Source organism: Bison bison, unplaced genomic scaffold, assembly GCF_000754665.1.
Source record: "Bison bison bison isolate TAMUID 2011002044 unplaced genomic scaffold, Bison_UMD1.0 scf7180017864516, whole genome shotgun sequence".
Taxonomy (NCBI): Eukaryota; Metazoa; Chordata; class Mammalia; order Artiodactyla; family Bovidae; genus Bison; species Bison bison.
Genome location: NW_011495069.1, coordinates 8,168,777 through 8,183,228, shown reverse-complemented (window position 1 = coordinate 8,183,228; position 14,452 = coordinate 8,168,777). Strand labels below are relative to the sequence as shown.

Below are 14,452 nucleotides of genomic sequence, written 5' to 3'. Positions count from 1 at the left end.
GTGATGGGTGCGAGATGATAATGTCCAGTGCCAGACAGTGGGTCCTAGAAGTGCGGACAGGGGCAGCACAGCAGAATCCCAAGGGAGTTTGTCTAGACACCAGATTCCAAAGCCTCGAATCATCCCAGAAGCCACCGGTTCAGTAACAAGGGGCTCTTGTTTGAAGGTCCTGATATCTTCATTTGACCCCCAGGGGGGCTGAGCACAGAGGCACAAAGGAACCCATGGGGACCCTCACGCAAGGCTGGGGCTCCAGGCTGCCCTCTGCTCAAGGACTCCAAGCTAACTGCTCTGAAATGCTCCTCTCTCCCAGCAAACCACATCTCCTCCTTTGGAAGGCCCTCCTGCCGACTGGTTCAGCAGGGTCTCAACCATCCCAGGCAGGATGCTGGGGGACTGTGTAGATAGGAGTAGTACCATGGGGAATAGAAAGCCCGTCCTCCTTATCGTTTGGAAATGATGCGTCTTATCTACGTGAACTTCAGTCCTTGCAACAGCCTTGGGGAAGACAAAACTGAGTCTCAGAGAAGTAATTTGCCCGAGGTTGTGGAGCTATGTTATGTGGCTCTTTTCCAGGCCACACGCTAACCAACACAGAGAGAGTTGGCCTCAGACAGTCACGGTAAACAACGGGCAGTGGCCTCCTAGTTCCAGAACAGGGGTGAGAGAGACCGGCAGATTACGTGCTGCAGAGCGGAAAGGGCTCTGGACTGGGAGTCAAAGCCCAGGTTCAGATCTCCCGTCTGGGCAGCTGCGTGACCTTGGGTGAGCCATGTGCTGTCTCTGAGCCTCCTCTGCACAAAGCAACAGTGATGCGTGCCCTGGCTGCTTCAGAGAGAGTCCTTTGGAAATCAGATGAGAGGATGTACGTAAGTGAATGTGCTATACAAGCTGTAAAGTGAGCTCCGCGTGTCACTCGGTGCGGCTGTGGCTGTACTTGTCTTTCTCCTGGGAGCGGAGTCTCAGGGGCTCCACCTCCTGCAGGTTCCCTCTGTGGCAAGAAAGACCTCAGCACCGGAAGGGATGTGGGGGCTCCTTCACCGTCCATTCCACAGACACTCATAGGAACAGCCCACCCCATGGATACCCACTGTGGGCAAGACGGAGGAGGAGAGAGGAGGGCGTCCTCACCCTCGTGTGGCCAAGTCCCGGCTGGTTACAAGCAGTGATGCCGGGCCAGGCTGAGCGAGAGCTAGGACCCAGGCCGCGGGAGGAAGGCCACAGGAGCCTGTGTGACCTGCACCAGATGGCTCTCTAGCTCTTGGTCTGCCTACCTGCTAGGGCAGCCTGGTCTATGCCACGTGGAGGGAGGGGCCAGTGAGGCGTGTCTGGGGGGACGGGGCAGTGCTGACCACCCAGGAGCCTGCCTGCTCAGGGGCTCTGTGCTGATCGGACTCTCCTGGGGCCTCCTGGACCACGGCGCTCACACCACACCCCACTGCCTGCTCTGCCCCCCAGAAATCATTGGTCCTACACCCACGGTGGGCCCTGAGCTGTATTGCTCCTCCCCAATCCTGGACAGGAGGCTGGGGAGTGCCTGGGCAGAGCCTGGTGCCTTCTTCGACTCCATGTCATTTTCCTGTCTTGGGGTTTTTCAAATGACATTCAGGCCTCAGGTGGCTCGCAGGGTTCCCATGGGCCATTGGTTCAGTTCAGTTCAGTTGCTCAGTCATGTCCGACTCTTGGCGACCCCATGGGACTGCAGCACGCCAGGCCTCCCTGTCCATCACCAACTCCCGGAGTTTACTCAAACTCAAGTCCATTGAATCGGTGATGCCATCCAACCATCTCATTCTCTGTTGTCCCCTTCTCCTCCTGCCTTCAATCTTTCCCAGCATCAGGGTCTTTTCCAATGAGTCAGTTCTTTGCATCAGGTGGCCAAAGTATTGGAGTTTCAGCTTCTGCATCAGTCCTTCCAGTGAATATTCAGGACTGATTTTCTTTAGGATGGATTGGTTGCATCTCCTTGCAGTCCAAGGGACTCTCAAGAGTCTTCTCCAACACCACAGTTCAGAAGCATCAGTTCTTTGGCCCTCAGCTTTCTTTATAGTCCAACTCTCACATCCATCATTTGGGGACAAATTGGTACAAGCAGGAACCTCTGCTGAGGAGATCAGGCTTGAGGGAGAGGGGCTCTGAGCGACCAGAGATCGAGGGCTCACTGCTGCCTCCACACCCTTGGCATCCAGGGCAACCCAGTGACTTCCTCTGACAGCGGCGGCAGAGGCTCCCCGCCGGCAGGGAGCAGGACCATTGTTTGTCTCTAAGTGGACACAGCAGTGATGTGCAGAGCAGTGTAGCCCTCTGGGTAATGGAGACATGACTGATGGGTGACCCATGTGCTGGGGACTCAGCCAGCTTGCCCCTCAATCCTAGGACACTCCCAAGGGATGAAGTCCCCACTCTGTGATCTCAGGGTTCCTTACAGTGCGGAGAACATGGGCTCTGGATTCTTTCAGCCCTGGGTTTGAACCCTTTCCCTCTCGTCCCATTTCACAAGAGCTCTCTGACTCCATGGGCTTGGGATCACCCCACGGAGGGGAAGGCAGGAGGCCCAGGAGTGGGAGAAGGAACTTGCTCAAAGCCACAGGCAGGTGCCCCGTGTGGGTGACAGGCAGGTTTTTCTACTCCGTGCCCAGGGCTCCACCTTCTCGCCTCATGTCAAGGCTCTCCTTCTGGAAGCCAACGCAGCTGGCCTGGGCTGAGTGGCCAGCAGTGGCTGCCCACCTCCCTGGTCACACCCTTGAGACCTGGAGCTGGTGTCTGGCCCAGGAGCAGCTGCCCTTAAAGATTTACCACCACTTGGGAGCCACTTCTGAGCAGCAGAGTGGACGCGCCGGACAGAAGAGGAGGAAGAATCTGTAGGTGGCCCTATGGAGATGGGATGTGGATCCCCTGAAACCCCTGTTTCTTCATAAAATGAGGGGGTGGGGTTGGTGTTCTCCCAAGCCCTCTTCAGCCAGGATGACCCAGGGGCCTCAAGAGGCCAACTCACCTCCTCTCCCGTCAGGTAGAAGGCTGAGAGGAGTCCTCCGATGTACCGGATGTTCACTTCAAACAAGGATGCTTCTCCACTCTGTAGGGCAGAAAGATGGGGAGGGCAGAGGGGATATTCATGAGATCCCTGCAGGGTTCCCTAGGGCCTGCTGGGCCCTAGAGACAGGTCACACCTGCCACCCACTGCCTCTGCCCCACGGGCCTAGCCACACTTGGGCCAGGCTCCAAGCCCTTGCCCAGCAGGTCAGGCTCCCCACGGTGAGGGTTTTAGAGCAAAAGGCGAGAGGGATCAGCACCTGCCCGGCGGCAGCTACCGCACATTTACAGAGTTCCAAATAAACACTGGGCTTGGCTTCCTTCCCTGGCCCTTGCCAGAGGCCATCGGAGCAAAGTTATGCCTGGCTGCTCTCCAAGGAGCTTGAGAACGCGCCGGGGGAGCTGCCGGCTGAAGCTTAGCCGGAGGACCGGCAAATCCTCTCCCAGTCTGGCCCCCTCCCCTCTCTGAGGGAGCCCCCTTGGCTTTGCAGGAGGCTGGTGTGGCCCTTCTCCGGGCTGACAGGGCAAGCAGAAGGTTCTCAGAGGAGGTTCTGGGGCAAAAGGAGGGCTGCCAGGCAGATTCTGACAGGCAATCAGCACTTTCTTAGCCTCCGCTCCGCAGCCCTCAGGGTACACCCACACTCGCCTTCAACATTGTCGTCTTCTTTCTGAAGCCTGGACAGCGAAGCAGGGGTATTGGGGCATCACGCTAAGGACCAGATCTGGCTTAATATCCCACCTGAGCCACTCACTTGGCTTTGGGACTTTGGGCAAGATACTCAGCCTTTCCCGCTCCGAGTTTCCTCTTCCTGAGCGGGTGGACAGCAGATGCTGACTGGGGCAGGGGAGAGGCCTGCCCAGTGCCTGCCCAGGGCTGGGTGTGGCTCCAAAAAGGTACCTGTTATCATCCCCCCCTTGCTCCCGAGGGTTCCCTTTGCACGCTTCCCACACTGCAGTCTTTGGTTATTGATGACAATGACGGCCATCCTTTTATCTGGGAGAGCTTGTCCACTAACAGAGCACTTGCAAAGCTGGTCCTCTCTTTTGCCTTCCAGTCCTTGGTGAAGTCATCACACCCACCTTTCAGATGAGAAAGCCCAGACTCAGAGAGGTGAAGAGCCCCCACCTGGCTTTCTTCCAGGGACACTCCCTAACTGTCCCCGGGCTGCCTGAATGCCCCTAGGCTCCCCAGCCCTGCCACCACCCGGCCCCTCCGGCAGCTGCCTGAGGCCCACTCTCTTCCCACCATCTGCTAAGGGGCCAGATGGGCTATGGAGCCACTCCTGCCTTCTCCCGCCTCTGCTCCCGTAGGAAATGGCAGGATTCTGCACGTCTTCACCTCACGCAGACTGGGCAGAAGTCACAACAAGCTTCAAAATCACCACAGGGATGATGGCATCACTTTATCACCAGTGGACTTTACAGTGTGTTATCAAATGCTTTTTACAACCCTCCATGGTCATCCATCCTTACAAGCCTGTGCATTAGGCACCAGCATCGCCCCATCTTTCGGGTGGGAAACTCAGGTCCAGGAAGGTCGCATGACTTTTCCCAGCCTGCGGGCCGAGCCATCCCCTGTAGTGTCGCTCTGCCAGACCTCTTCCACCCTGTCTCTCTGCCCTGCTCCGCGGTGACGTGGGCCCCTCTAAAAGCAGAGGCGTCCACTCTGCCAGGAGCTACAGGAGCTGTCTCAGTTCACAGCAGGACCTGTCACTCATGGAGCCCCGGCTGGAGCCTGATGGTGGGCTTTGACGTGACCCCACCATCTGTCTCCATGTCCTGCTCCCCAGACCACCTAAACGGCCTCTCCCTGAGGGGAGCTGAGACTGCCAGGATGGATCTGTCACTTTAGCCCAGGCTGGGAGATCACTGGGAGAGGCAGGCGTCTGGCACTTAAGGCTTCTGTACCATCCATACGCACGAGCATTCCCTCCCCAAGGGTCTGGTCCTTGAGGTCCTGAGCAGGGTTGCCTGCAAAGGCTGGAGACCAAGAGGGCCCCAGACCTGGCCTTGGGCCTCACACCAGATGGCCTCCGTGCCCCCTCACCTGTCTCAAGAGGGCAGCGTGGGGACACATAGATGGGCACTCCGGCTCAGGGCAGGTCCAAGCGGATGGCCACTTCTCCCTTTCTAGAGTCGCTTCCCCTGTTGCAGCTGTTCTGTCTGACAGACTTACTCCCAGAAGGAGCTTCCTGGGTGGGAGCAACGTGCCTGCAGTTCAGGCTGGTAGATACTCATGGGCTGTGGGACATCCCCACCTTAAGGCTGGTCACAGGGGAGGGCACTTGGCACAGAGTGTTGGGAGCCCTGGCTCTGAGAATGCCCTGCTGGGCAGCCTGGGTCTCAGAGATGGGAGGCGAGCGGGTGGCTGACCTCTCAGGCCCCTTCCAGCCCTAGTAGCCCAGGAGGTCTCGGACTCACCACGTTCAGGTGGAAGCTCTCTTCGACCCAGGCCTTGGCCTCCTGGAACTCCTCCTTCAGCTCCATGAGGTAGAGGGTGTCGAGGGAGTCGATGACCGTGGCCCCGCTGAGGCCTCCTGCAGGCACAGAGGATGCAGGGCGTGACCCAGGGTCGTTCTCATCCTTTCCACCCCAACCATAAGCCATCATTCGCCAGGCCTCCTCTAAATACCTGGGCAGGCTCCCAGGCACAACTCAGGGAGACTCCAGGGTCACCAGCCTTTAAAGGCACATCTGGGATCCAGAGTCCTCCCTTTGCTTCCTCCTCAGGGCAGCAAAGAGGGGGTGGTGGGTCGGGGAGACAAGTCCAAGGGCTGAGCCGCTTCCCAGACCTTGGTTCACTTTTATGTCCGCCAGCAAGCCAGCTATCAGCACCAGGCGGTACCTACCACTTTTCTGTGATGCTGGAGGGTGAGGGGAGGGGAGGGTGAACTGGCATTTGGTCGACAAAATCTTAAAAAATGTGCTAGTCTTCTGACTCAATTCCACTCTTTATTTTATGCTAAGAAAATAGATGTTCCTAAATATTTACCCAGGGAGGTATTTATTGCAGTAACATATAATGGGTGAAAAAGTGAAAGTGAAAGTGTTAGTTGCTCAATCGTGTCTGACTGTTTGTGACCCCGTTGTAGCCCACCAAGTTCCTGTCCATGGAATTCTCCAGGCAGGAATACTGCAGTGGGTAGCCATTCCCTTCTCCAGTGGATCTTCCCAACCCAGGGATAGAACCCAGGCCTCGTAGGCAGACCTTGAAGGAAGATTCTTTACCATCTGAGCCACCAGGAAAGCCCCAAATATAATGGGCAAAAGTTGGGGGAAAAAAAGCTCCAAGTCCAATAATAGGGGATCAGTTATACAAATTGTGGTTTATGTACAAACTAGGACATTATGCATACATTCACACAAGTGAGAAAGACTATTAGTTGGGGAGATAGCCATAGGATCTGATGAGCTAAAAAAATTAAATTGCCAAAAAAACCCACAAAAAAGCAGAGTATAATTTCTTTACTGTTTGCCAGTATGGACAAGCTGGTACAGAATTAAGTCTGGCAGGAAGTGATTCAGTGGTTATCTCTGAGGGTGAAGATTACAGGTGCTTTTTGATTGCTTCTAGCTCATGGATTATTTTTATAACCAGAAATTTATTTCTGCCTAAAAAAAAAAGGAAAGACAGTTTGAGCAAAGAAACCAAACACATACACACACTAAAGAGTCCATGGCCACCCCTGGGCTTCAGACTCCTGTCTTGGAAGTAAAGGCAGAGAACACTGTACCGTTTCCCCCTCACAAGCCGGACAGAAAAGCAACGAGGAAGACCTCCCCATGTGGGACAACAGAGCATGGCTTGTAGAGGATGGTGAAGGAGGAAAGGAGGGAGAAAGAGATGTGCTTGGTGCCACCTGGAGGGCTTCCTGGAAGAGATGGCAGGCTCCCATCAACTCTGTACTACAGCCATCACAGGCAGCAGCAATTTCCTTCAGGGACTAGTGGGTAACTTAAGAGGAGTATTGTTCCTTCAGAGTACTCCTTCCCCCAGATGCTGCCAGAGCTGGCCAACGGGTGCGGAGCCCCACTTGAGTTTGAAGCACGGCTCTGCGGGCCCTCCTGCATTCAGAGCTAATGTCTGATCTCCTTAATTAGTGCTTCCCTGACTGCTCACTTGTGTTGACTTTGCAGAGTAATGCCTATGAAACTCAAACACTTAACCACCTCTCTAAGCTGGGCAAGGTCAGATAAAAGGCATGCCCTGGAAAAGGATGGGAGGTAGACCCAGGAGAAGTTGGCAGAAAGTTAAGTCTGGAGGTTAAAGAGCCATTTCCAGGAGGAAGGGTTTTGCAAGGAAAAGTAGAGGGTGGGGAGGGCTGGCAGGGGGTGGGGTAAAACGACTCACTTCCCAGTCCAGAGACGTGTGTCCTGGGATGGCTTTGCTATTTGGGTTGAACTGAATTTCCAGAATATCAACCCCTCCCACACTTAAGCATTAATAGGAAAACACACTCGAAGCCAAACAAAGTCGATCTTTTCCTGGTTTATCCTGGCTGCTTCCAGGCAGGTGTCCAAGGCCGAACACAGTTCGTGGGAGCTCTGGACCCTCCTGAGGTGTTCAGGCCTTGGGACACAGATGGGCCACACACGGACGAGACATGCCCAGACCCCAGGGTGCTGGCCTGGCATCCACGCTCCGGGCTCTGATGCCTTCCCTTCACCACAGGGCCTCAAACCTGAGTTCTTAAGGGCCTGGAGGAATTCCTGAGATCCCTGCCTTGCCTTACCCCAGGATTTCATAGACGAGGACCCCAGAGAGATCTCCTTCAAGTTTAGGCCAAGGGAGGAGAGGAGCCCAAGGCTGGGCCACATGTAATGTGTTTTCTGTATGAGGGCGTCTCGATTCGTTGGGAAACAATTTCAGATCTGCTAGCTGAGCCTTCTTCCTGGTGGGGCCAGGAAGCTGCTCTGATCAGTGAGGAGAAGAGAAGCCCAAGCTGCGTGTCCTTCAGGGCCAAGGGCGAGGCGGCCCAGAGTATCTGATTTCTGGATCCTGTCCCCCAGCTGCTGGGTGTTTTCACCCCGTGGGCCCTCCATCTCCTGGTCTGACCCTGAGCCCAGAGGCCTCGGGACCTCAGCTGGGCCGGGAGGGCAGCCAGGGAGCCTCGTGATCAGCTGTCCTCCCAAACACTCCCGAGGCCGCTCACTAAGAGATCTGTTGGCAGGGTTCTGCCCTGGCTCTCAGCTTCCTCTCACCCCGCCCCCAGCCACCACCCTGCTGGGCCGCAGGCCAGCAAGTCACTTATTGGAAAACTTTTCGTTTCAGGCCAGAGGTTACCTGGTGGCCCGGCCGCCAGGCAGGAGAGAAGGCGTGATACCTTCTCTGTATCTGCACCTGTGGCCCATCTGGGGTAGCTCCCCCATGGAAAAAGAGTCTGTCTGTTCAGTCAACAGGCCCACAGACTGTCGGGAAAGAGCCAGAGGGGCGCAGAGAGTCAGGCAGCTGGCTCGGCAGCTTCCCTGGGCTGCAGCAGCCCACGCCCCCAGCTCTAGCTCTGAACTCTTGTTCACAAAGGACACCGCTGGCTCCTGTTTCTGCCGGGGCAGGAGGCAGTGGTGGTGGTGGTTCAGTCGCTAAGTGGTGTCTGACTCTTGTGACCCCATGGGCTGTAGCCTGCCAGGCTCGCCCTATCCATGGGATTCTCCAGGCAAGAATACTGCAGTGGGTTGCCATTTCCTCCTCCAGGAATAGAGGCAGTGGGGTCTGTTAAAAAACAAAGAAACAAACCACAGCTCTGGGTTCAAATTCCAGGCTGGGGCAGCAACATATCCCCTCTAAGTGCCAAAGTTCTCATCTGTAAAATGAGGTAAAGGCCCCTGGGCCAGGGTACTGGGGAGCCACTGAAGGTTCCTGAGCTGGGACGAGGGTATCATATAATGCCCAGCCTAAATGCACGTGTACATGTCTGGCGTGGAGTAAGCGCTTAACAAATCAGTTTACTGCTCTTATTTCTGGGGTCCCTTAGCTCACCTTGAAATTCTGGCCTGGCCCAGGGAGGCATGGGTTCACATTCTGGCTCCATTAGGTACTAGCTGTGTGACAGGGCAAGTCACTGTACCTCGCTGAGCCTCATTTTTCTTATCTGCAAGATGAATACAGTAGGACCAACCTGATAAGGCTGCTGGGAGGGTTAAGTGGGGCGGTGGATGAAAAGGAGCTGGCACGATGATGGGTACACGTGAGCTTGCCCCTACTAGCAAAAATGTGACCCTCTCTGTCCCCAGCTGGCCCTGGGCAGCCCCTCCACCAAGTCTTCTAGGGTCACTGAGGCCTTGTGATACTCTTGCATTTACTGGTCTCTCACCACCCTGTGGGGCACTAGACACAGCTTGTAAAAGTCTTGACCTCAACTTAAAGGAAAAGCGTCACATGGGTCCCACCTGTGTCCGCTGCCTCCCACCCCTGACTTGGCTGTGCTGCTGCTAAGTTGCTTCAGTTGTGTCCGACTCTGTTCGACCCCATAGATGGCAGCTCACCAGGTTCCCCCATCCCTGGGATTCTCCAGGCAAGAACACTGGAGTGGGTTGCCATTTCCTTCCCCGATGCGTGAAAGTAAAAAGTGAAAGTGAAGTCGCTCAGTCGTGTCCATCTCTTAGCGACCCCATGGACTGCAGCCTACCAGGCTCCTCCGTCCATGGGATTTTCCAGGCAAGAGTCCTGGCGTGGGGTGCCACTGCCTTCTCCAGACTTGGCTGCACACCTGCCTCCGAAAAGGTCTACCTGCCTCCCAGGCCTCTCTGATTCACCCTGTACATTGTCACCTTACCTGTCTTCCTAAAACCAGATCTACTGTGCCCCTCCCCAGCTCAGGAACCTGCAAAGGCTTTGCAGTACCCATGCAACAATCAGGGACAGGGGGTGAGGCCTTTTGGGTCTGAGTCCAGAGGATCTGGCTAATATCATCTCCCATCCAGCTCCGCTTCCTGGACACAGGCTGCGTGCTCTGCCCTCCCTACATTTGCATGTGTGGTCTCCTCTGACAAGAGAGCTTCTCTGTGCATCTGGGCATACGCAAAGCCTTCACCTTCTTCAAGGTCACCTCCCACTGGCAGCCTTCTCTGATTGCACCCAGCCAACCTCTTCCTGCCCAGAGAGCCTCCATAGAACTTTCCCAGACCTCCCATTCGGGTGACCTTCTGTGAGTTCCTTGAGGCCAAATGCTTCCAGGGCTTCTTTCACACCCCTTCCCTGCTACCCCAAAGGCCAGAGCCCCCAACCCCAATGCCATCCACCATTCCCTGCAGCCTCAGCACCTGCCCTGACTTCTGTGATACTTCTGCAAACTCTGCTAAGAATTGCCTTGCCCATCCCCCCTTCTCCTGCAGGATCTAGAGCCCACCCAGGGCCTCCTCGGCCAGGAAGCCACAGTGATCCTACCCCCCACAATCTGCATGAGGTCTCACCCTCCCTGAGACGTCCTCACCAGCCCCTCGGGGCCCACCCTCGAGGCTTGTGCACTCTCATCTCCACAAGTGCTCCACTCTCACCACCATAATGGAGCTGTCAATTTACTGCCCTGTCCTCTGTAACAGCAGGGGCTCAGCCTGCAGCAGGGTCGCCTCCAGGCTCAAGAGACAGCTGCCAGTGGAGTGGGCAGACAGGAGGGAGGAGACCCGGCTGGCCCATCTCCTGCATGGACTCCCTGGCCTTGCTCTGGCTCTGGGCTGGGTCTTGGCCTTCAGGACGCTCCTCTTCCTCTTGCTTCTCCTTCTCACCCTGTGGTTGCTTCTTTCTAGCTTCTTCGCTGGTTCTTCCTCATCGCCAGGCCTTGAAAGCGTGGGGCTCTGTCCTTGGGCCTCTCGTCTGTTCTACTTCCTTTTCTTAGTGACTCAATCTGGCCTCACGGCTTAAATACCATCCACGTGGTGCTGATGACTCCCAGATTTAAATATCCACCCAGGACCTCAAGCTCCGGCCCAGACGCACTATTCAACAAGGCCTTACTCACACTTCCACTTGGAGATCTAGAGACATCTCGCCTATAACTTGTCTGAAGGCAAATCCTGCCCCTCCCTCCCAACCTGTCCCTCCCACAGTCTTCTCCCCTCGGTGAATGCCAACCCCCTCCTCCCGAGAGCTGTGGCCCCAAGCCCTTGCCTCTTCATCTCTCACCCCCACATCTGGTCCCGCAGCAGATTTTGGCGGCTCTGTCTTCATAAGAGGTCCAGCCTCTACCCGCTCCTCACCTCCTCCGGCCTTCCACTACAGAAATGCAAGTCGTGTCACGCCTTTCCTCTGCTCAAAACCCCCCAGGGCTCCCCACCTGCCTGGAGGGCTGTGATCCTGCCCCGGCTTCCTCTCTCCGCTTGGCCTCCCTATCTTCATGCCAGCTGTTTGTTGCTCCTGGAGCCCTCCAAGCCCTAGAGCCTTGGCCTTGGCACTTGTGATAGCTCTTCCCTCTCTCTATCTTCAGCACCTTAATCCCTGGCAACGTCACACAGGGGTCTGCCTCCCTGTTTACCGTCTTCCCCAACAGAGCGTAAACTGCTGGAGGGGAGGCTCTGTTTTGTGCACTGCGGTCCTCCACTGCCTAGAACAATTCCTGCCCATCACAGGTGCCTGATGAGTATTTAGGAATAACGGGGCCCCTTCCCGGGGCAGGGAAGGCTTCGAAGGGGCTGTGGCTCATTCATATCTTTCCATGTTCGGCTACAGTCTGGCACCCAGAGGCATTAAAGGTAAATGTGTGGGTTGAACAGACTGAACCTATCACGTGGGCATCTTCGGTGGCCACGTCTAGGGAAGCTTAACTCTGTGCTCTAGGTTCTGGTGCCAATCGACAGAGGAGACCCTCCCAGCAGGCTGTGGCCAGATTGGCCAGAATGGTTGAGCGGGTCACACCACTGCCCTGCACAGAGCTATCTATCTCACTCTATGTCAGGCTCTACAAGGGAAGGACCCTGGGACCCCACGGCCTCCTCCCCTGAGGGCTGCCTGGCCATGAACCACCCTGCCCTGCTGGACTGTGGTTTGTATCACTTCTCCAACTCTGCCATATTAATGATGATGAGGTTTTTATGTGACATTGTATTAGCAAAGAGAAATGGGTCAGGCTGGGCAACATAAGCTCCAGAAAGAACATTTAGATAGAAAAAAAAAATCACCCAAGGCGTAGCCTATTACCACAACATCCCCAGAGCCAAATACTAATGGTTGCATTTAATTTGATGATACAATCCAGAGACTTTTCTTAATCTGTAAAGCAACAACACAAATGTCTTTCTCAGCTTCCAAAGAAACCAACGTGGCTGTGGGGCAGGTTGAGTTCCCAAAGATGGATGCCATAGGACATCCTATCCCACAAGAGAACCTCTGCCCACAGCTCCTCTCCTTGAACCTGGCTGCAACTTTGTGACTACCTGGAATAACAGAACAAAGCAAAATGGATGATGTGCTAGTTTTCAGGGCCAGACTTTAAGGAACAGGCAGTTTCGACTTCCTGTCTCTTGGAATGCTGGCTCTTGGGACCAGCCACCATATTGTAAGGAAGCCCAAGAGAGCCCACAAGGAGAGAACATGTGGAGAAGCCATACGTACGCTATCTGATGGACAGCCCATCTGAGCTTCCAGTCAACAGTCTGCATCCATTCCAGACATGGGAATGAAAAAGCTTCCAGAAGGTTCCAGCTATCAAGTTACCTTCAGCCTTCAAGCTTTCCCAGGTTAGGGGCTGTATATCCTGGCAGGGAGATAAGCTGTCCCCATTGTGCCCTTTCTGAATTCTTAGCCCACTGGATCTGTGAGCATAATAAAACCACTGTTTTAAGCTGTAAATTTTGGAGTAATTTGCTATGCAGCAGTAGCAGCTGGAATGTTCTGCCACATAGGTTTCTATGCGGATGAATTAAAGCGATATCCCCACTACCCCAAAGCACATTGTTTAAAACTACCTGAGGTCTTCTGTGAAAGAGTGAAAAAGGAGAGTGAAAAAGCTGGCTTAAAACTCAACATTCAAAAAACTAAGATGATGGTATCTGGTCCCATTGTTCCATGGCAAATAGATGGAGAAACAATGGAAACAGTGACAGACTTTATTTTCTTGGGCTCCAAAATCACTGCAGATGATGACTTCAGACATGAAATTAAAAGACCCTTGCTCCTTGGAAGAAAAGCTATGACCTACCTAGACAGCATATTAAAAAGCAGAGATATTACTTTGCTGACAAAGGTCTGTCTAGTCAAAGCTATTGCTTTTCCAGTAGTCATGTATGGATGTCAGAGTTGGACTATAAAGAAAGCTGAGCACCAAAGAACTGATGCTTTTGAACTGTGGTGTTGGAGAAGACTCCAAGGAGATCCAGCCAGTTCACCCTAAAGGAAATCAGTCCTGAATATTCATCGGAAGGACTGATGCTGAAGCTGAAACTCCAATACTTTGGCCACCTGATGCGAAGAACTAACTCATTAGACAAGACCCTGATTTTGGAAAAGATTGAAGGCAGGAGGAGAAGGAGACAACAGAAGATGAGGTGGTTGGATGGACATGAGTTTGAGTAAACTCCAAGAGTTGGTGATGGACAGGGAAGCCTGGGGTGCTGCAGTCCATGGGGTCACAAAGAGTCGGACATGGCTGAGCGACTGAACGGAACTGAGGTCTTCTGGCTGCATAAAATATTTTAGGGATGAGGACTTCCCCATTTTTATCAGGTCTGGGTTATTTGTTTTCCTCCGGGAGGAATTTTTTCCTTGAAGCTTTCCATAATGATTAGTTCCTGGATTACATAAAGTTGTGTTCAGGGGCTGAGTATTTCCAGGAAAAGGTTTCTTGGTGCCTCCGGAAGGACTAAAGATATTTTTAAGGAAATATTCTTGGAATCCAACAGAATGTTCTTACGAGAAGCTGATTAATAAAAGGTGATCAGATCTGACTGTATCACTGCCCTTTTAAAAAGCTCTCAAAGCCTCCTGTTCTCTAAGTTCAAAGTCCTGGGCACAGTGTGCAGGGTGCCTGTGGTCCAGGCTTGGCACCCTCCCTAGTCTCACCTCCCTTTTGCTCTCTTTGCACGTGATGCTCGGCCCAGAGCAGACCACTAGCAGCTCCCCAAACACCCTGCAGTGTCTGCTGATGCGAGCAATGTCTTTTCTCAGGATGTTCCAGAACCACGAAGCAGAGCTGACCGCCCCCTCCTTTGCAAGCCCAACTCGCTCGGCAGCAGGCGCCTCCGTCACAGCACGGTCCACCCTGCATCTGACATCTTTGCCCGTGAATCATCTCTGCCCATGAATCATCTTTGCCCGTGAATCCTGGAGGGCAGTGGCTGGGTCTGACTCTTCCCAGGAGCCCCAGCATCCATCCTTAGGCCAGGCACCAAGAAGGCAAGAACAAATGGCTGCTGCATGAATAAATGGCTGGTGGCAATACCCACAGCACTTTCTTAGGGATTTCCAAACATTTCACAAGCTCTTTCGGCC

The 14,452-nt window shown here is 54.3% G+C and overlaps 1 protein-coding gene across 1 annotated transcript in view; it reads right to left on the bottom strand.

Moving 5' to 3' along the window:
- The window catches only part of MAN1C1 (mannosidase, alpha, class 1C, member 1), a 152,307-nt gene that overhangs the window by 29,031 nt on the left and 108,824 nt on the right, over nucleotides 1–14,452 (bottom strand). Inside the window, exons 3-4 of the mRNA XM_010830079.1 lie at nucleotides 5,455–5,570; nucleotides 2,996–3,076 (exon numbers count right to left, since the gene is read on the bottom strand). Coding sequence (XP_010828381.1) covers nucleotides 2,996–3,076; nucleotides 5,455–5,570 — 197 coding nt within the window. The remainder of the gene's footprint in view (nucleotides 1–2,995; nucleotides 3,077–5,454; nucleotides 5,571–14,452) is intronic.